Source organism: Triturus cristatus, chromosome 1_2 (genome assembly GCF_964204655.1).
Source record: "Triturus cristatus chromosome 1_2, aTriCri1.1, whole genome shotgun sequence".
Lineage (NCBI taxonomy): Eukaryota > Metazoa > Chordata > Amphibia > Caudata > Salamandridae > Triturus > Triturus cristatus.
The window spans coordinates 255,079,696-255,102,941 of NC_140580.1; the positions used below are offsets into that span (position 1 = coordinate 255,079,696).

The 23,246-nt window shown below is 48.4% G+C and overlaps 1 protein-coding gene across 5 annotated transcripts in view; it reads right to left on the minus strand.

The window, feature by feature from the left end:
• The window catches only part of GBF1 (golgi brefeldin A resistant guanine nucleotide exchange factor 1), a 2,300,480-nt gene that overhangs the window by 1,946,126 nt on the left and 331,108 nt on the right, over positions 1-23,246 (minus strand). For all 5 annotated transcript variants that reach the window (XM_085603553.1, XM_085603551.1, XM_085603552.1 and 2 more), the window contains exon 8: positions 7,800-7,854. In XM_085603553.1, the coding sequence (XP_085459679.1) occupies positions 7,800-7,854 (55 nt within the window). The remainder of the gene's footprint in view (positions 1-7,799; positions 7,855-23,246) is intronic.

Genomic DNA, 23,246 nt, shown 5'->3' on the forward strand with positions numbered 1-23,246 from the left:
TTGTAAATAAGCAGCAAGTGCTGCTAAATGTAATCGTATGGATGAATATGCCAAATTACATCTTTGTAAGTGTAGCAAGTAGCAAATGATGTCCTGGATGGAAGCATGATTGTTAGTGTAGTAGATGACAAATCTTTTCCATTTTGCAGCATAGCAAGCTCTAGTAGTAGGGCGTCTGGCTTCTATAATGTTGTTTATACAGTCCGGCAAAGGTTAAGATAACCAAACTCTAGGACTACAGGAGCCAGATTGCTAGATTCAGTTGACCTGGATCGGGGTGTCTTATCTCTCCATGGTTCTGCGTTAGCAATGTTGGGGAGAGGCATAGTTTTTGGTGTGGAGCTTCTGAGAGTTCCAGTAGTGTTGTAAACCACGGCTGGCGTGCCCATGTGGAAGCCACTAGGATCATCTTTAGAGACTGTTGTCTGAGCTTGCGTACTACTAGGGGAATCAGTGGGAGTGGCGCAAAAGCGTACGCAAATCTGCTTGACCAGTTCATCCATATCGCTTTGCCTTTGCACAATGGGTGTGGAAACCTGGCGGCGAAGGCTGGGCATTTTGCATTTGCGTGTGTGGCGAACAGATCTATGTCTGGTTGACCCCACAGTTGGAAAAATGGTTGAAGAACTAGGGGATAAAGTTACCATTCGTGTATCTGCTGTGTCTGCCGACTTAGCAGATCCGCAATCTGATTGTGAACTCCTGGAAGATGTTCTGCAAGCAGGTATATGCTTTGTGGAATGGCCCAGCTCCAAATGTTTTGTGCAAGCTGGGACAGCTGCAAAGAATGTGTGCCTCCTTGTTTCTGTAAGTAATACATGGCTGTCATGTTGTCTGTCCGGACTAGAACAGTCTTGTTCTGTAGATGAACTTGGAATGATTTTAATGCTAGAAATACTGCTAGTAATTCCAGGTGATTGATATGGAGCACTTTTTGTTGAGTGGTCCATTTGCCTTGAATTGTATGTTTTAGGAGATGGGCTCCCCAACCGGTGAGTGATGCGTCTGTTAGCACTATCTGTGGAACCGGTTCGAGGAACGGCCATCATTTGGACAGATTTTGTGTGATCCACCACTGCAAGAGCGATGTGTGCGGCGGTCCACCAACACCAGATCTGTAAGTTGTCCCTGAGCCTGGTTCCACTGGCGTGCTAGGCATTCCTGTAAGGGACGCATCTGAAGTCTTGCATGAGGTACGATAAAGATGCAAGAGGCCATCATTCCTATGAGTTGCATGAATACCCTTGCTGGAAGGGAGTGCTTTGGTTGAAATTTGGTGATTAGGGCTTGTATACGGGCTATCCCGGCTGGATTGGGATATGCCAGAGCTCTGGAGGTGTCTAGTGTGGCCCCTAGATACTGATGTATATGAGAGGGCTGAAAATGTGACTTGGAGTAGTTTACTGTGAATCCTAAGTCGTGTAGCAGCTGGGTGGTTTGATGAGTGTGATGAACACACTGGTTGAATGACTTGGCCTTTATTAGCCAGTCGTCGATATGGAAAGACATGGATTTGTTGTCTTCTTAAGTGTGCTGCTACCACCGCAAGGCATTTTGTGAACACTCTGGGTGCGGTGGTCACCCCGAAAGGAAAGACTTTGAACTGATAGTATTGCCCGTCCACTATGAACCTTAGATACTTCCTGTGATCAGGATGTATGGGAATGTGGAAGTAGGCGTCCTTGAGATCTAATGTGGCAAGGAAGTCACCTTGTTGCAGCAGTGGGAGGAACTGCTGGAGAGTGATCATATGAAAATGATCTGACTGTATATAGAGATTGAGGGGTCTGAGGTCGAGTATTGGTCTTAGAGTCCCGTCCTTCTTGGGGATTAGGAAATATAGTGAGTAAACCCCTGTTCCTTGATGCTGTAAGGGAACTGGTTCTATTGCTTGCTTTTGAAGCAGTGAGAGAACCTCTTGTTTTAAGACTGTAAGGTGTTCCGTGGACATTGGGTGCTGTTTGGGTGGTATGGTGGGTGGGGTTGCTGTAAGTTCCAGGCAGCAACCATACTGGATAATTTGTCTTACCCACTTGTCTGTTGTGATGGAGTCCCAGACAGGTAGGAACTGTGAAAGTCTTCCCCCGACCGGAGTGGAATGGTCTGGAGAGAGTGGAGGGAAGTCACTATTTATTAGTGGGGGAGGCGCGGGTGTTGTTGCTACCTTGGCCTCGCCCTTTGTTGTTATTTCCCCTGTATCCGCCTCTAAAAAATCCTCTGTTGGGGGATGTTTGCGTGGTGTTTTTGTAGGAAGAGGAGACGGTCTCTGTTCCAATGTTTTTGGATGCTCCTCTATAAAAGGAGCGGCAAAAGGAACCACGTGTGTCCTTTTTCATCTTTCCTAGAGTGGTGTCTACAGCCGGTACAAAAAGTTGTTCCTGATTGAACGGCTGGTTGAGGATAGTTGACTGTACCTCCTGTTTAAAGCCTGAAATGCGCAGCCAGGCATGTCGTCTGAGTAGCACACTAGTGTTAATGGACCCAGAGGCTGTGTCAGCTGCATTAAGGGCACACTTGATTGAGGCGTTGGTTATTAATTTGCCCTCTTGAATTAAGTCATTTGCCTGGGTTTTGTACTGATCAGGTAAATGTTGTAATAGGGTTTCTAGCCAGTCATGGTGAGCCTTATCATACCTAGCCAGTAATGCTTGGGTGTTGGCTATGTGCCAGTGATTGGCTGCTTGAGCAGTAACTCAGAGGCATCTAATAACTTTGATTCTTTATACGGAGGTGGTGCGTCACCGGAGGTTTGAGAGTTGGCGCGTTTCCTAGCGTTAGTTACCACTAGTGAGTCTAAGGGTAGCTGCCTTTTGATGTAGATGGGATCATCTGGGGCAGGTTTATATTGCTTGTCAATTCTGGGATTGAGAATTCTAGCTCTCACTGGGTCTTTGAATATGTCAGGGGCATGTTTGATGACCCCTTTTAGCATTGGTAGTATTTGGACAGTCTTCTGTGACTGTTCGAAGGTGTCTAGAAGGAAATCCTCGTCTGCAGGGTCTGAATGCATGTGGACACCATAGTAGACAGCAGCTCTATTAACAAGCTGACCAAAGCCAATATTATCATCTGGGGGAGATGGTTTTGTTGGATATGGCTGGGTATCTTTTGGGTAATCGTAATCGTCCCAATCGTCCTGTGGTGTGTCTGTGTCGTCGTCAGTGAAAGGGTCATTGTTGCATCCCCCACCCCCTAAATCATCATTATCATCATCCTGTGGTGGTGATTGTGGTGGAAGTTGTGGAGGAGAGACAGGTTTAGGAGGAAGAACAGGCTGAGGAGGAAGAACAGGGGAAGAGGGTCTTATAGGTGAAGTGGCACCGTCTTTTTTCTTTACAGGCACTGCATAAGTGTCTGGTGTGTCCAGCTTCCTCTTCTTGTGTGGAATAGCAGCCACATGCCCTGTTTTGGGGTCTACATGGAGTTTTTTCTGCTTGGGATCGACAGGATCCGGTGTAAAAAGTTCCTCCTCTTCGGTAACCGCTTTCGGCGCCGACTTCTTCGGGTCCGAGCGGGGTTTGGATTTCTGCTCCGAGGCCTTAGGAGGTGGTTTGGAGTCTTTTGGCTTGGCTGTGGAGACGGAAATCTTTTTCGGTTCCGAGGGCTTTGGCTTCGGAACCGATGGTTTGTCTCACTCGTTGACCAGGAGTGATGTGGTCGTTTGAGTCTGAGTCGTCTGCTTCGGACACTATTTCCAAATCCTCTGAATCTTCCTCTGGGACATCGGGGCCTTCGTCAAAGATGTCCGCTGGTGCCGGAGCTGCTCTCTGCGCCATAATGTGTCGTCGGGCCCAGTGAACATGGATGGTTTTCTTGGATTGAAAGGAGGCGCAAGCCTGGCAATTGTTCTCGTCGTGTTCAGGCGAGAGACACAGGTTGCAGACCTTGTGATGGTCACTATGTGGGAATTTCGCTCCACACTGGGGGCATTTTTTTAATGGAGTCCTTTCCATGAGCAACCGCAATGGACCGCACTCCGCTAGCTCCTCCTCCGGGTCGCCCCCAAGGGAAGCTGGTACATGAAGTTCTTGAGTGGTTCACCCCAGTGGGTGCAAGTAAGTACTTGTTGAACTGATGATCTCTGATGGAGTTCTTGAGTGGTTCACCCCAGTGGGTGCAAGTAAGCACTTGTTGAACTGATGATCTCTAGACCCGATCCATGTCCCGGGTTTTAAAATATCGCCCGAGACATGGCTCGGGTTTCGGGATAACTTCCCTCCTCAGTAGAGAAAATAGTTAGGGGTGGAAGAGAGGGCCGCCAAGCAACCGTCAAGGGCCTCAGTGCCCGCACAGGCACGCAGGTGCGTCGTCCAGGAGCTCGTCAGCTCAAAGCTCGAGGGAGCCATTTTTATAAACAACCGCAATGGACCGCACTCCGCTAGCTCCTCCTCCGGGTCGCCCCCAAGGGAAGCTGGTACATGAAGTTCTTGAGTGGTTCACCCCAGTGGGTGCAAGTAAGTACTTGTTGAACTGATGATCTCTGATGGAGTTCTTGAGTGGTTCACCCCAGTGGGTGCAAGTAAGCACTTGTTGAACTGATGATCTCTAGACCCGATCCATGTCCCGGGTTTTAAAATATCGCCCGAGACATGGCTCGGGTTTCGGGATAACTTCCCTCCTCAGTAGAGAAAATAGTTAGGGGTGGAAGAGAGGGCCGCCAAGCAACCGTCAAGGGCCTCAGTGCCCGCACAGGCACGCAGGTGCGTCGTCCAGGAGCTCGTCAGCTCAAAGCTCGAGGGAGCCATTTTTATAAACAACCGCAATGGACCGCACTCCGCTAGCTCCTCCTCCGGGTCGCCCCCAAGGGAAGCTGGTACATGAAGTTCTTGAGTGGTTCACCCCAGTGGGTGCAAGTAAGTACTTGTTGAACTGATGATCTCTGATGGAGTTCTTGAGTGGTTCACCCCAGTGGGTGCAAGTAAGCACTTGTTGAACTGATGATCTCTAGACCCGATCCATGTCCCGGGTTTTAAAATATCGCCCGAGACATGGCTCGGGTTTCGGGATAACTTCCCTCCTCAGTAGAGAAAATAGTTAGGGGTGGAAGAGAGGGCCGCCAAGCAACCGTCAAGGGCCTCAGTGCCCGCACAGGCACGCAGGTGCGTCGTCCAGGAGCTCGTCAGCTCAAAGCTCGAGGGAGCCATTTTTATAAACAACCGCAATGGACCGCACTCCGCTAGCTCCTCCTCCGGGTCGCCCCCAAGGGAAGCTGGTACATGAAGTTCTTGAGTGGTTCACCCCAGTGGGTGCAAGTAAGCACTTGTTGAACTGATGATCTCTAGACCCGATCCATGTCCCGGGTTTTAAAATATCGCCCGAGACATGGCTCGGGTTTCGGGATAACTTCCCTCCTCAGTAGAGAAAATAGTTAGGGGTGGAAGAGAGGGCCGCCAAGCAACCGTCAAGGGCCTCAGTGCCCGCACAGGCACGCAGGTGCGTCGTCCAGGAGCTCGTCAGCTCAAAGCTCGAGGGAGCCATTTTTATAAACAACCGCAATGGACCGCACTCCGCTAGCTCCTCCTCCGGGTCGCCCCCAAGGGAAGCTGGTACATGAAGTTCTTGAGTGGTTCACCCCAGTGGGTGCAAGTAAGTACTTGTTGAACTGATGATCTCTGATGGAGTTCTTGAGTGGTTCACCCCAGTGGGTGCAAGTAAGCACTTGTTGAACTGATGATCTCTAGACCCGATCCATGTCCCGGGTTTTAAAATATCGCCCGAGACATGGCTCGGGTTTCGGGATAACTTCCCTCCTCAGTAGAGAAAATAGTTAGGGGTGGAAGAGAGGGCCGCCAAGCAACCGTCAAGGGCCTCAGTGCCCGCACAGGCACGCAGGTGCGTCGTCCAGGAGCTCGTCAGCTCAAAGCTCGAGGGAGCCATTTTTATAAACAACCGCAATGGACCGCACTCCGCTAGCTCCTCCTCCGGGTCGCCCCCAAGGGAAGCTGGTACATGAAGTTCTTGAGTGGTTCACCCCAGTGGGTGCAAGTAAGTACTTGTTGAACTGATGATCTCTGATGGAGTTCTTGAGTGGTTCACCCCAGTGGGTGCAAGTAAGCACTTGTTGAACTGATGATCTCTAGACCCGATCCATGTCCCGGGTTTTAAAATATCGCCCGAGACATGGCTCGGGTTTCGGGATAACTTCCCTCCTCAGTAGAGAAAATAGTTAGGGGTGGAAGAGAGGGCCGCCAAGCAACCGTCAAGGGCCTCAGTGCCCGCACAGGCACGCAGGTGCGTCGTCCAGGAGCTCGTCAGCTCAAAGCTCGAGGGAGCCATTTTTATAAACAACCGCAATGGACCGCACTCCGCTAGCTCCTCCTCCGGGTCGCCCCCAAGGGAAGCTGGTACATGAAGTTCTTGAGTGGTTCACCCCAGTGGGTGCAAGTAAGTACTTGTTGAACTGATGATCTCTGATGGAGTTCTTGAGTGGTTCACCCCAGTGGGTGCAAGTAAGCACTTGTTGAACTGATGATCTCTAGACCCGATCCATGTCCCGGGTTTTAAAATATCGCCCGAGACATGGCTCGGGTTTCGGGATAACTTCCCTCCTCAGTAGAGAAAATAGTTAGGGGTGGAAGAGAGGGCCGCCAAGCAACCGTCAAGGGCCTCAGTGCCCGCACAGGCACGCAGGTGCGTCGTCCAGGAGCTCGTCAGCTCAAAGCTCGAGGGAGCCATTTTTATAAACAACCGCAATGGACCGCACTCCGCTAGCTCCTCCTCCGGGTCGCCCCCAAGGGAAGCTGGTACATGAAGTTCTTGAGTGGTTCACCCCAGTGGGTGCAAGTAAGTACTTGTTGAACTGATGATCTCTGATGGAGTTCTTGAGTGGTTCACCCCAGTGGGTGCAAGTAAGCACTTGTTGAACTGATGATCTCTAGACCCGATCCATGTCCCGGGTTTTAAAATATCGCCCGAGACATGGCTCGGGTTTCGGGATAACTTCCCTCCTCAGTAGAGAAAATAGTTAGGGGTGGAAGAGAGGGCCGCCAAGCAACCGTCAAGGGCCTCAGTGCCCGCACAGGCACGCAGGTGCGTCGTCCAGGAGCTCGTCAGCTCAAAGCTCGAGGGAGCCATGAGCCATGAGCTGTAGGCCCGAACTGTGTCGACAGGCCCAGAGGTCCGCGTCGACAACCGGAATAGAGTAGTTGAGATGCGCATCGAAGATCCGCGATCGAAGACAATACCAGATAGTTTGAGCGTCAAAATGGTTTGGAAAATAAGTTGTCAAACCGGAGCACAAAAGTTACATCCAAACCCAATGGCAGAAAAAAACAATCTGAGGATGGAGTCGATGCCCTTGCGAACTATCGTCTAAGGGAGGAGTCACCTAACTCGTGACTACAAAAGACTCTTCCAAGACAACAACAAGGTGCAAGCATCCGAGCCCAACACCAGATGGCGATCTATGCACAGTGTACGATCAGCAGCTCATATGCCTCGAAACATAATGTTCTGATCAATTGCAAATGATCTACACTTGCCCATAAGCGTCTTGTGCACAGGTCTAAATCAATATCCGTTGATATGCGAGGAGTACAAACCACTGGCCCTAAACAGTTGCATTTGAAAGCATGGCAGAGTAGGAACAAATTAAGAGTGAAGCAAATTGCAGACGGTGTAGTAAAAATAAGTCCTACCCTTATGAATGTTTAAGAAATCTAAAAAATCAAGTTGCCAATGGAAACTGATGAACCATGAAAATCATCAAAGGGCACGCAAACAATTAAACAACACAATAATGCAAGCAATGACTGTCAGTGAACAATATCAGTCAATGAACTAACAAGCTGCATACATACCTTTTTAATGTTGGCCCCAATGTAGGTTTTTGCCTCCTCTTTAAATTGATGCAACCTGAAAGGTAAAGAGGCATGGAATAATAAACTGGATAATATTTCATGAAAATATACAAGGACTATAGAAGTAGACAGCAGGATGAAATGGTGAAAAATACATCAGGTCCCTATAAGCGGGTATTTTCAAACCATAGTATCGATAATAGAATCTCTCCATACCTTTACTGATCTTACTCTTACGCCTCTGCAACCAATGCTTAATTTTCATGGATGTTTGACTTAAGTATGCATGCAATCAAATATAAAAATGTACTCATAACCTTTGAAGAGATGCAATGAATTGTATATCTTAGTTGTGAGGGGAAAGAAAATGTGTTAATGAAACTTACCTTTATTATAAAAAAAAAAAGCTCTAAAAGTGGATGTGTGATACTTCATTGCAGACTCACCAAGTTATCATTTGTATTCATAATCCTTTTCTAAGCAAGAGTGGTGAGATTACTATCTTCATCGCAAAATAGGAGACCTAATGAACCTCTAATGGTAGCTGCAAAGGACAGCCATAGGATCTAGTGCTACTTGTGCAAGAATGTAAGTGAAATTGTATCACAATTCACATATCATGAACAACAATCATTATGCTAGCAACATTAAACAACTGTTCAAACAGTTATGATGCTTTCCTGCTCTGGCAAAGTAGTGCTGATCAAAACACAAGGTGACTTAATTTCACATCATTCATCTGATTTAAAACATTTTGTTTTGTGTCCGACCTGATCTTCATTGCCCACCGCCAGAGCAGTATCTTCCCCGCCCATTCAGAGCTGCAGTTTATCGTTTTACTTTTTGAGTAAACAATGAGAAACAGTGTGTTGAGCTTTTTTTTTTTAACTTATTTTTCAGCAGATTTCTGAAAGGTTGCGAGTTGCTTCTGTGCAAATGATCCTCATGCTTTAAAACTTTTTTCTAATGTAGAGAGGTATAATTATCATATTTGGGAACATTATTATGATTTAAGTAAAATACTACGAGGTCATGCTATTTTCGTCAGGTTGTGTCACTTATTTTCTCTAAGATATGCATGTTTTAGATGCTGAGGTAATCTTAAGGGCAGCACTTTCCATGACCCTTTTTTCCTGCTGTATACATTGTGCCCCACTATGCAGCACGTAACTCTGGAGTAGCAAGTTATTCCGTTAAAATCTTCTGGTATATGCCTTTTTGCTTGCTACTTAACATGTTGTGATACCGTACTCTTTCTAAGCAGAAATTCCAAGATGGCTGCCAAAGGCTACCCACAGAAAGCTAAAGGTAGCATACCGGCATACCCGTCACACATGACCGAAACATCGTCAGGCGGGCTTATGAAGGGAGAAGAGGAAGACGCCAAGGGAGACAACGAGGAAGACGCTGATGAAAACACGGAGGCCAAGAAACAGAAGAGAACCCCGCAGAAGGGAACCATCCAGACCGAGGAGACGGCGAGACAACCTGTGACGGTAACATCAAGACAAGAAGGAGGGGCCCAGGTAGCAGAGGACAGGGGCAGAGGACCTTCCGGTGAAGAGGCTGCCAAAGACCGGTCCGGGAACACCAGTGACCAAAGCAGCTGCCCCAAAAGAGGAGAGAGCGCCAAGATATCCCCTGCCACAACCCAGGTGAGCCGTGGCCAAAGGCAAGTGCCTATTTTTTCTTTTTGGTCGTTAGAGAGGTGATGGGTAGGAAATAGAGCGTCCACACCTAACCACTGAGCACCTATCCAAAGACGAGTGGGATCACAAAACACGGTTGTAGTGGCGGTACACTTACAGAATAAAAATTTAGAAAACCAAAACAAGGTTCCTGACTCGATATTTTTTTCTTTTGAGGGACGATCCTGTTTTTTTTTGTTTTTTTTAATACTCCACGAGGGAGAGCCTGTCAAGTAAGGAAGACGGCAGTCATTAAAACACCTAGAAAAAGAAAAGAAGAAAAGTTGAGACATTAATAGTCTATGTTACTTTTGCTCTGATTCTAAAAAAAAATAAGAAAAAAGTACAGAGAAAGGTTTGGAATATAAATAAAAGGTTTTCCGACAACTTATTATTAGTTTGACGGACGAGTTACTTACCTTCGGTAACGATGTATCTGGTAGAGACAAAGTCTAGCCGCAGATTGCTTAAATTAGAATATCCCCAGGCGTCAGACTGGATCCGGAACACTTTCTGCAGCAGCACCTCTGTGCGCCGGGTGGCGGCGCCGCACGGCACCGTCCTGATGTCGTCCACGGATGTGACGTCAGCGGAGCCATGTAAGTCCCTCCCGGTGCACTGTCAGTTTTCGTCGGAGAAACTTTTCCGCGCCACAACGCGGAGCCACCACCAAAAATTGTGAGAGTATGGAAACAGTGTGAGAAAAAGATGAAAAAGAAAAAGAAATTTGAATGGTGAAAAACAGCACCATAAAGGACAGTGCCAGGCACTGTATACTGAAAAATAGTGAAGGGAAAGAGCAGAGCACCACTTTGAGAAGCGACCCCGCAAAAGCGAAGACTAAACCCTCCCCGGAGGCAGAAGAAGATGTGAAAAAACATCATGGCAGACAACAAAGTCTGCAACCACAATATATAACTGTGAAGGGCATTAAGTCCGGAACACATGAGCAATGACAATCCACCACAAGTCAACACCTGAAAGGGACGTTGTATCCCCTGTAAGAGATCTATAGACTGAGGCAGAGCCAATAGACTTCAAACCAATGGACTGCAGGGGAGGTAAGAGACCCCAAGGCGATTGAGAAGGAAGGGGGGGGGGGGGGGGACTTGAGTAGACCCCACACTGGACGACCCAAGGCGTAGATGTAAAAGAAGACATGAGCATACCGCCCAATTATGAGAATGGGTGGAGTAGAGCAAGCAAAACAAAATGAAGCATCCCGTCGAGGAGTGAAGTGAAAGATGTCACCCCGCAGAAAGACAAAGCCACCTGGAGGGAGGCGAATGCAGAAAACCAAACCTGAAAAGGTCCTCGCAGAACGCGGAGGATGGGCGGGCGTTAAGGAATCTGCGGCTCGACTGTGTCTCTACCAGATACATCATTACCAAAGGTGCACACATCTTCTAAACATTTTAAGATCACAAGGGAAATACCGGATGTTGCGAGGTTTCTTTCTCTGAGCCACACTTCCGGTTCGCTTCCCCGGTCCACCGCAGGTCCTAATCCCGATTGTGGAGGGAAGCCATTTCCGGCCAATTGAGGGATGGCGGTCTAGTCCCCACCTTCACTTTCACATCAATGGGCATGCAGAGCGGAACACGCAGTGGGCGCGCAGGCGGCACGCCAAAGGCAAGCCCGTCTGCGCCCATCCGTGGCACGACGTTGCCAGGAGCTAGAGACCCTGGTCAATTTTATGTCAACCATGGCCCCCCCATGCACACACACTATACCAGACAAGAACTGATTAATTTACAGACCAATTTAACCCCCACTTGTCGGACAGAAATCTGGCCTTACCCAGAAGGTCAGTTTTCCTCTAGAGCATGCCGATTTCAGGTCAACTATATCTCTCCTGGTCAGGCTATCAACACTTCCGTGGATAACTCAAGGAAGGGGTGGAAAAATCTGTTGTGCAATATTCGATCGCTGCCCAAACACTCCGTTGAGGTATGGGACCTAGTGTCCTCGGTTCAACCTGAACTGGGCTTTCTAACCGAAACCTGGCTCAAGCCCCACTCTGTGCCCGCTATAGCGTTAGGCATACCGGAGGGGTATAAAATGGTTAGACTGGACAGAACTATGAAGACAGGCGGTGGAATTGCCATTGTGCATAAAGATGGAATCAATGTCTCCATCCTAAACCAATGTGGCGATGCTACTCTGGAGATGTTGGTCTTTAGGATAGATTCCTCCATGCAGGCTAGCTGGAAAGGGGCGTTAATTTATCGTCCCCCAAGACCCCTAGCTGATTTCTCTCTACAATTGGTTGAACTATTAGCCCCGTATGTGAACGCCTGCAATAAATTTCTACTCTTAGGAGATTTCAATATCCATAGTGAATGTCTCTCCAACACACATGCACAGACTCTTTTGGCTGACCTATCCCTTTTAGGCCTATCCCAGCTTAATGAAGGCCCGACCCACATAGCTGGTCATACTTTGGATATTATATTCTTCTAAGATTCAGTGCGAACCCCCCCAACAACTTACTTGTTCTGATCATTCGGTCATTTAATTTTTTATTCAGGACCCTACAGATCTCAAAATACCTAAACCAGCTACATTTTATACTCGCAGGCAGTGGCAGAAAGTCTCAGCGGAAAACTTAAAAACCGTTTTTTTGAGGCCTCAAAATTCTGCATCGGACAATATTGAGGAAGCACTGTCCAAATATAACTCAGCTGTTTCAATAGCCATTGACCACATCGCACCTCTGAAATCTTCCTTGAGCCATCCTAATCGCCCACAGGCAGTCTGGTTCTCGGTTCAATTGCGAGTTCAAAAACAACTTTGCAGGAAGTTGGGAGAGAATCTGGCGTGCTTCTCATGATGAGGCGGACAGAGATCGGTTCTATTCCACTCTGTCCATCTATCATAAAAATATCAAAATAGCACGGAAAACCCATATAATAGCTCAGTTAGCCCAGGCCGGCAACTCTTCTAAAACCCTGCACCAGATTCTTCAGTCCTTCATTAACCCCAAGGCATGTGAAAGCTTAGAGGCCCCCTCCCAACTGCTGTGTAATATTGCTCTCTATTTTGCACAAATGATAGAGCTTATCTATGGAAAAATTACCGCAACAGGAAGCCTGCAGCAGATCCCTATGGCCTTGGACCAATTGAATCTAACAAACTCTCAGTTGTTGGAGAACTTCCCCGCAATTACATTAGCAGAGGTTGAATCACTGATCCACAAGTCTGGGTCCCCTTCTGACCATATTCCAGCTAAAGTCATTCCGTCTTTAGCTAAACATCTGTCTCCCTCGGTGCAATCTCTTATTAATCTCTCTCTAACGGAAGGCCATGTACCGCTGGGGTGGAAGGTTGCTCAGGTTAGACCCATTCGTAAGAGCACTAAAACACAGTGGACGGATCTCTCTAACCTCCGTCCTATTTCACTCCTCCCGTTCTTGAGAAAACTAATGGAAAAACATGTCAATACCCACCTTTCCAACTATGTCGAACTGACAGGATGTTTAGCTCCTTCCCAGTCCGGATTTAGGCCCAAATACAGCACCGAATCAGCGTTACTAGCGGTCACAGATAACATCAGGATGCCCCTAGATAAAGGCCACTCTGATTCTGGTGCTCTTGGACCTATCCGCAGCGTTAGACACAGTTTCTCACAGTATTCTGATCAAAAGGTTGGAAGAGGTTGGGCTACGAAAATCAGCCCCACAATGGATGAGGAGCTTTCTGTCTGATCGCTCCCAGATTGTCAACCTAGGCCCGTATCGCTCGGCCCCTATAGAATTGACCAAGGGAGTACCCCAGGGCTCATGTCTGAGCCCTACATTATTCAACATCTATATTGCTCCCTTGGCCAATCTTCTGAGGACACATGGGTTCATTCCCATATCATATGCCGACGATACCCAGTTACTCTTTCAATTGGATAAATTCACCTCGGCGGTACGTCTAGCCTTCTCTAATGGGATGAGAGCCATATCACACTGGATGAAGAATAATTTCCTCCAGTGTAATGTGGGAAAAACAGAGATAATGCTCTTTGGAGAGGCCCCCCTCCTATGGACCCCAGATTGGTGGCCTACAGACCTAGGTCCCCATCCCGCTCCCAAGTTTACAGTAAAAAATCTGGGTATCCGTCTAGATCAAGCCCTCAGTTTGAAGGAGCACGCTGCTCAGACAGCTGGTTCCTGTTTTCATGTAATAGGCCTGCTCCGCCGAGTTTTCCCCCTGCTTCCGGACTCCACCCGGAAAACTCTAGTCCATGCACTGGTATTAAGTCGTCTGGACTACTGTAACGGCCTGCTGGTCTCTGCTAATGATGCCTCACTCAGCAGACTGCAGGTAGTTCAGAACACTGCGGCGCGTTGGTCCTTAATGCCCCCTCTAGGAACCCCTCTAGCCCTCTTCTCATGAAGCTGCATTGGCTCCCTATCCGCCAACGGGTCAAATTTAAAATCTGCTGCACCATTCAGAAGGCACTGCTTAACTTGGGCCTATCCTATCCTTTTGAGAAATTCATGCCCTATGTACCATCAAGATCCCTCCGCTCGAGTGCTAAACACGTTCTGGTGGTGCCTCGAGTAAGTAAGGCAAGACTAGGAGGAAGAGCTCTTTCCCATCTTGGCCCTCGTTACTGGAGTGAACGCCCCTTGTCCTTGAGACATTGTCTAGATCACTTGCAATTCAGGAAGTTGCTTAAGACCACCATTTTCTGCGCCTGTTAAACTCTGCTGGAGTTGCTTCACTCTCTCACAGTCTACTCTAACCACAGAGATACCCCCTTCGGGGGTCGATTCTAGAGCTATATAAACAAATAAATAAAATAAATAAATAAGTAACTCATCCATCTGATAGAGACATCTAGCCGCAGATTCCTTAACTTAGAATTGATACCAAAGCCATACCCATACAGGAGGAGGGTCTGCGACTGAACCCCACCAAATTCCAGAGAGAACTTAGTCATCAACAAGGTGACGAAACACAGTGGGGACAGCAATGCCAGCGCAGCCAACACCAGACCACGAAGCTCTGAAAAGATCGGAAAACAATGGGAGGCAAAGGCACCAAAAGACCAAGAACTGCATGAAAACCCCTGTGTGAATACCGGGTTGAGAGAAAGAAGCACAGAGCCAGAAATGCCGGTGCGGAAGTGAGAGTTCATGGCTTCGTAAAAGAAGATTAACTGAGCCTAGAGTCTGATGGATTCGCAGGATCCGATGTGTCGACAGGAAGCAAGAACCAGAGAGAGGACAAAAGGGTATGACAGTCAGCGTAGATCGGTCGAGTATGCACAACAGTGGAAAAAAGCACTGTTGAACCTGCACCTGCTAAGATACGTGGGGCAGCATTGGCAGGATGCCCACCCATGGCCAGAAAGCGCCGGCATTACCAGAAACACAAGTCACTTCAGTACGCAGTCGCTCCTTCACAAAGACATGTGAGAGGGTGGACGGCAACAAGCAGAAGCACCCAGAACAGGACCACAGTAAGACTGGCATTCATGTGGAAGACAGGAATACACATAAGCATACAGTGTGGACGCCAGACCACACTAAGTATAGGGAAATCCCCCTGTAGGGTAGCGTGAGCAGCCCAGGTAGGCAACCGGTAAAAAGGGGCCTCCGGCAAGCCGGACACACACACAAGAGCTCGCACCATGAGCAGACCGGGGCGAAGACCACGGACACCGCAGTAAGGAACGTTGCCTGCGCGACCCCGTCGTGGGAAGAGCACAGAGCAGATATACATTAAGAAAGATACACCATCTAAAAAGGATGTGTTGCATAAAACAAGACAAGGGTAGGCTATAAGTACCAACAGTGATGTTGAAGCAGAGTTAGACAGGACAATGTCCAGATCCGTAAGCGACATCAGCCAACCGTCCAGGAGGATCCACGGTCCTCCACTAGACAGATGAGGAGATGGAGCAGAAACGAAAGTGGAAACAGTCAGGACCAACTTAACGGCCTAGGGATATACAGACAAGACTACCCAAGAGAAGAGAACACTTCCCCTGAGAGTGTTACAGCAGCAACCCAAAGCAGAAACGTGGAAAACACCTGCGTGGAAAGCAGCAGGGAAATTGGAAAAATTCCTGTTTGGGAAGTGCCGAGAAAATGAGGGCACAAGGCAGTGTACAGCATAGACGTACATGGCGAAGACGCCACCGCCTATAGACAAAACCAGACAGGGCTGAAGTACGAGAAAGTATTACCCATCCCGGAAAGTGGAGGGTAGAACCAGTCACTGCAGAAGCGGAAGAAAGAGCGCAGGCACCCCATGATAGCGAACATACCAGGGTGCACCCATACTACACGCAAACACTGAAGAAGTGTGCCACGCAGCGGCTCTGCCCTGGCGCTATATGATGGCACGGCATCAGCCGCGGAAGAACTGTGCCAGAACGGAACAGAGCAAGGGGCCCCAAGGGGCAGTGGCTGGCGAAGAGAAGAGCTGCCAACATGGACAAGAACACAGCGAAGCTGGAAAACACCCCTGTGAAAGGCAGGCGAGGCAGAAGCCTCACAGTATGGAACTGACCCCAACCGTAACTGAAAGTGCAATAGAGCGACGCCAACCTACCTGTGGGTCGCTTAACAGCAGAAACAGAGGACAGACTGAGCCACAGAAGAACCTGTGTGATGAAGACTCCACAGGAGCGTACCAAACCTTCCTTGTAGGAAGGCAGCTACACAATAGCCAGCAAATACCCCACATAGGGTGAGTCTTAAACCCAGCAAGGGGGCTTCCCTCTTGAGACAAGCTCACAGACTGAGGACTGAAATGTAGGCAGAACCAGCTGAACTGAACAAAGACAAACATGGCGGAGTAGCCGCCTAGACCATCTGGGTATTACGTCACGAACCCAGGGTCCAAAACAAACAAGGCAACGCTGCCTATGAAGAAAAAGCAACACAAAGTGATACAACGTATGAGAAAGATAGGCCACAAGGACGAGAAAGCCAGGTCACAAGGGCCAGAAAATCACGGGAGACCAGACATGAGGTGAGAAACCGCTGAATCAGCGTGACAGTCAAAAAAGTCCACGCCATTGAATGGCAGATCCTGAAGAGCGTCCCGAACATTGTCGTGAAAACGACTATGGTGCAGCCATGCATGGGTGGAGCAAGGCAACCGACCGGGCCATTGCTCTACCCACAGAGTCAGTGCGCCCAGGGTCGAGCAAAGGGAAAGTTGTGTCATTCCCCAGCCATCAAGAAGAAGGCGATGCAAGTCAGCCCGGGGTCCTTCTGAAAGAGAAGGAAGAAGGAGCTCAACCAAGTCCCAAAGGGCAAAGGAAACACGTGCGTACACGCAAGACGTGTTCAAGGCACAGATGCCCGGACTGGCGGAGGCAAAAAAGTGGCGACCACATGTCTCCAGCCACCAAGACTCCCTAGTGGGAGGAAGCAACGGCAGAGCGGAAGAAGGCTGCAAGGCGAAAGCCACCTGGACAACCAGACCCTGAGCTCTAGGGTGACGGGACAAGCAGACAGGATCGCAATACCGGTGCAATGGCCCGATCAACAGGGTCACCAGAGGAGGGCCGTGCCCAGGTACCAAGCAGGATGCAAACAAAGACCCACCAAGGGGCAGCAAAGGCTCCACGTCCACAGGCTCCATGTGGAGGAGATCCAGTAAAGCATCAGAGGGCAGGGAAACCACAGGGGGCTGCAAGTGAAGAATATCATCAGCTCTGCGAACAGCCCTCGTGAAAGCCGCACTAGCCTTTGTCACACTTCTGGGGGGCGACAACAAACCATCGTTCAGGAACAGATGGAGGCTAACTCGTCCACTAGAAAGTAGAGGTGGAGGAGCCTGAGATTGATCCAAAGGCCATGGAACGCTAGGCATCTGCACCAAAGGACACCGAAACGACCCTGGGCACAGTGAGCCCAGAGGGATCTCATCCTCCTGTAACAGAGGAGCTGTAGGCGCCGGCGTGGACTGACGCCGAGACGGCGTCGTATCGATGTCGAGAACCTCCAGAGGGGACTCGATCTGGGCGCGGACCGACAGCGACTCGACCACCTGCGGGAAGGAAAGAGGTCGACAGGGCATCAAACTCGGGGCCACAGCAGACGTCAGCGCATTAAGCCGCACAGGGCTATGCGGCGACTGGACGGACGACTGGGATGCCCCTCCAGGCCGTGTTCCAACATCGTATCGACTCCGGAACCGGAGTCGATGCACGCAGCCGGCGCCAAGGACGAATCCGCCAGCGAAGACCCGACATGAGTGCCTTCCCCCTCTGTGGGACCAGAAGGCGCACCAGGGAGAGGGGGTGACCCAAAGAAAGACTGGAGAGCCTTTGAATAGGCCTCCATCTGGGACCTTGTCGCTCCGACACCCGGGAAGGGTGGGTATGGGGGAAGACGACTCCTGGGTGCCTGTTCCTGGTAAAGACCGAGAGCAACGGGCCCCAGCGTCACGTTTATGGGAGGACGACCTCCGTGACTTATGCTTGTGCTTACCTGTTTCCGAACAATGTCTGCGGGAATGACCTCTGAGGAGGCCCCATCCAGAGAGGGAGAACGGCGGCATTAAGGCGCAGGACCGGACATCCGGGCTAACAGCAGCTTCATACGATGCTCCCTTAGGGACTTTGGTTTCATCTGCCGACAGGCGTCCCACTCTTCGGAGTCGTGGTGCACTCCCAGGCACTACATACATATCGTGTGCGGATCCGTGACAGACATTTGCCGGGTACAGGTCTCACACGCCTTAAAACCGAAAGGCATCGCACACTGTTCCAGGATGCCAAAGACATCGAGAAGGCCTGAAAAACAGGCCAAGGAACCGCTGGTTTTCCTGGATCCGCGTTGGGACGTGGAAAAGAAAAACTGATGTCAGCGCGCCGGGAAGGGTTTATATGGCTCCGCTGACGTCACGTCCATGGACGACGTCAGGGCGGAGCTGTGCGGCGCCACTCACCGTCGCGGAGCAGTGCTGCTGCGGAAAGTTTTCCGGATCCAGTCTGACGCCTGGGGATAGTCTAAGTTAAGGAATCTGCGGCTAGATGTCCCTATCAGATATTGACTTTGAGTACCATTCCGTCCGGTCTCCACGGATCACGTGTGTTGAGTGTGTTCTGAAAGAGACTGAAACATGATAGGCGTATTGCTTGTTTTTTTGTATTGTAGGTCATTTATGCACGGGGTTGTGAACCTTATTTTGTAGTGTGACTGAAATGCTGTACCTAAGCTGGTTCACAGAGATTGTGGTTGGTCTGTGAACCTCTTATTGTCTGGTTATTAGTGTGTGGTAGTATTTAAGACTTTTAAAAGACTACTGAATTGTACAAAGGGAGTTATTTCGGAAATGTAATGCTTTATGTGGATGTTATCTACTAGGGTTAGTAGGCCACTCAAAATTTTACTGATAAGGTTCTGTAAGGTCACACATAAGCACACTAAGAATATGGAAATGTCACACAAGTAAAACAAAAACTTTGCAACTATGACTACCACACACTCTAAAGTTGCAGAATCGCAGACCTTCTCACCTATTTATGCGCTAGATATTACATACCTCATCACCTATTGATGCCTTTTTCATCACATAAACATGGGTTTACCACCACATCCTTGCACACCATAGACTTTCTTCTTCTCAAAGGCTACAGCATACATCATGTGATGTGCAAATAAAAAGGGAGGAAGCCTTGCTGTCATCCTTAACGCCTCCTTGTCTTGCACCCGAAGTAACCAAGTAACACTAAACACCATGGAGCTGCTGAGATGCCATTTGCCACTCTCTGCAAATCAGACCAGCACTTTCCATCTTATCTACAGACCTCCAAGGCAGAACAGGACTTCACTGATTAATTCTCAGATAACTTCACCACCTCATCCATCCTACATGCCCACACCACTCTTTTGGGTGACATCAACCTAACAAATAACACAAGCTAAAGAAACAAGCATGTGAAATGCAATAGGTCTCACATTTACGAGAGTTTGAGCTACAGGCATAGTAAATAACAATGCGTTTAATTTGTTAGTAGCTTAAACTCTCACCAATGCGAGACCTATTGCAGTGCAACTACGCTCGCCGGCTGTGCTATAGAGATAAAAAAATAAAAAGTGTTGAGATAGTGTCCTGCCTGCTGTTGAGAAAATAGTGCTCAGAGGCTGTAATTAATGCCTACTGACTAACTACACACGCAATAGGGGTTGTCCTCAGGGTTGGTTACAAAATGAGACAAGGCGGTACTAAGGAGGGAATTCTAAGCTCATTGACCACACTTTACAGTGGACAATGACACAAGCTAATACAAAATATAGGTGGAGAGTGAGTGGAGCTTCAAATCCATTCAGCATGACTTGCAGAGCAGCACAAGCGCTGCCCAGGCTCGACCTAAACCACAAAGCCGCCTCCGCTATAGCCCCCTAACTACGATGCAGTATCAACAGCACCCTCGAAACAGGCATGTTTCCCGACAAATGGAAACACGCAGAAGTCAAGCCCCTCCTTAAGAAGCCCTCCGCAGACCCGACTGCCCTCAAGAACTACAGACCCATCTCTCTCCTCCCCTTCGAAGCCAAATCTCCGAGAAGATCATGAACATCCAGCTCACGAATGTCATAGAATCCAACTCCATCCTCGACACCTCCCAATCCGGATTTCGCAGTAACCACAGCACCGAGACCGCCCTTCAAGCCACCACAGAAGACATCTACACACTCCTTGACCAATGCCACACGGCTGCCCTCATCCTATAGATCTCTCAGCAGCCTTCGACTCCGTCCCCCACCGCACACTAACCGCAAGACTCCAGGATGCCAGCATACAGGGAACGACCCTAGACTGGATCCACTACTTCCTCACCGGTTGAACCCAAAGAATACGACACCCACCCTTCCTCTCTGAACCCAGTGAGATCAGCTGCAGAGTACCCCAAGGATCCTCACTAAGCCCCATGCTCTTCTCATCTACATGGCCCCCTCGCTACCATCGTCAAAAAACACAGAATCAGCATAGTATCCTATGCCGACGACACCCAACTCATCTTCTCTGTCACCAAGGAATCCGACATCACCAGACACAGCTTCCAGGAAGGAATGAAAGACGTTGCATCCTGGATGAGGAGCAGCTGCCTGAAGCTCAACTTTGAGAAAAAGCAAATCCTCGTCCACGGACCCACTCCCTCTGTATGTGGCAACATCTGGTGGCTCACCACCTTTGGCGACCCTCCCACACCCACGGACCACACCCGAAACCTCAGCATCATACTCAACTCCTCCCTCACCATGAACCGACAGGTCAAAACTATATCTTCCACGTGCTTCAACACCCTCCGCAAGACGTTCAAATGGGTACCCCCAGAATCCAGAAAGACCGTCACCCAAGCACTCATAACCAGCAGACTTGACTACGGGAACGCCCTCTACGTCAGAATCAACAAAACTCTACTCCTCCAACTCCAGACCATCCAGAACGCCGCAGCGAGACTCTTCCTCGGCATCCCACGACAAGACCACATCACCCAGCACCTTAGAGACCTCCACTGGCTTCCCGTCGAAAAGAGAGTGACATTTAAGCTGCTCACTCACACCTACAAATCCCTCCACAACACCGGAACCCCAATACCTCAGCGAAAGAATCTCCTTCTACACACCCAAGAGATACCTCCGCTCGACCGACCTTGCCCTGGCCGAAATCCAACAAATCCGCAAAGCGGGAGGAAGAGCGTTCTCCTACATCGCGGCCAAGGCCTGGAACGAACTCCCCTTCAGTATCAGGCGAACCTTCTCACTGCAAGCTTTCAGAAAGAGCCTCAAGACTGGCTCTTCGGTTGACAGACCTGCCCGAATACCCCCCCTTCCCCCAGCGCCTTGAGATAGTGCACTTCACAAATTCCTGATTGATTGATGGAGTGAATATTCATGGCCCAATTAACACACGCTAATGCAAGCCAAAGCATACAGGACCCTGGTAAAATAAAAAATAAAAATCCATCCACAGACAGGAAAATAGAAGTAAGAACAAGCATTTGCAATGCAATAGGTCTCGCATTTACGCACATTTGAGCTATTGACATTGCAAATAACAATGCCTTTTATTTTTGTTTTAAAAAGTCAAAGTATTACTTGGAGGGCAGAGTGAAAGAAAATAGCCTAATCCATCTATCTTCTCATACATGTGCTAGAGAGAAGGGGTGGGGGTTCATTCCATAAAGAAAATAAATATTGAGTGCTACTTTTTGACCATCCTACAAAAGCGGTCATGCCATTATTTCAAGTGTCAGAGCGGTACACAGCAAGCTTGACAAAAATTCTAGAGCTAAAGAAGTCTAGGAAGTATTGAAACTTGGCGCTATTGTACAAGCAACTTGACTCCTTTACATGTTCATACCATTAAATACAGAGTTGGGTCAAAGGGTAACAGTGCAGTGGCTATCTAATCCTAAAATGCAGTGCTGGCTGATCTCAGATCAGATTAGTAGCAAATAGGTAGCCATGTCTTAACTACTCATGTACAACATGCAGAGCTGCTCCCCCCCCCTCCCCCATTACCATTGAACAGACTAGCAGCATACAAGGAGCAGGACTCTTCATTTACTCGCACAAAGTGCAGCTTTGACTCTGTTAGGGTCAGTTAATGAGAATGAACACATTATATAAAGAAAGAAACTGACCACAACAAATTCTGGTTCTGCTTGGGTGCCGGGGTTCATCGTTAATGATGTATGCTCATGGCTGTAGGTGTTGCACAGGTGCTTCTAGAGAAGAGTTGAAGTTGACTGTGTTCTGATCTACTTAACACAGGACCTAATGCTAATTTTGTAGGGATGCTCATTATGACACAGTGTCCAGCTCAGATTGAGCTGTAATAGTGTGCCCACATCCCCTTTCAGGAGATTAATTACAGTAAGAAAGGAGTGCTGGATGCCTGCCTTCGTATAGAGATAGTGAATGACTTCTCTCTTGAGGAGTCAAGGCAGGGAGAAATGGTAGAACTTCCACACATGGGGTTTGGTGCCGGGGTCAGTGTTGGCAGCCTAATATACTTTTAATTAGTTTGACTGAAAACGCTATAGTAAAATAATATTAAATCCCCACAATATTAAAACAAGAAAAAAAAAATCCTCATGTACTGGAGCTCAGTTGCCAGGCCAAGAGGCTGATCTAAGAGTGCAATGTCTTTCAGTCTCTTTAAAAACAATGAGAATGAATGTCTTTGAGAATTAATATTTGTTCGATAATAGATACCTTTTACCAAAGTTTTTGCCCTTTGTAAGTTGTCATCTGGCAAACATATCTTTGATTGGGAAATGGGTAAAAAGGTCTAGTCCATTAAAGGTTTGGCCTCAAAATATTAAAATAAGAAGTTCTGAGCCTTAATGCAATGCAGACAATGTAGTCACATAATACAAGCTGGATATATTTTGTTATGATTTACAATATAACTATAGGTTTTACAGATTTACCCCAGTTTAATGTATTTAATAAATAAATGTTAACTGAGTGGTGTCAGAATAGTAATTTATACGCCCACTGATTGTTTTCTGGAAAAGCTTTGCTGTATTCTCTTTGCGAATAATGTAGTTTTCAAACAACAAAGAAATGCCAGTTCAATCATTATACTGCACTAGGCATACGTCATTCCTGTAGTAGTACCAAGCCTACCGGAAATGTTTGCACTGCTGCCCATATCAACTTGTCATGCGGCCCCATATCATCAGTCATGAGGGCTGGCGCTCGCCATGCTTGTACAGAGATGTGTGGGGGTGCAGGGTGAAACGCTGGGGTTTATCTGCACCCGTTTCTCACCTGGAGCTAGC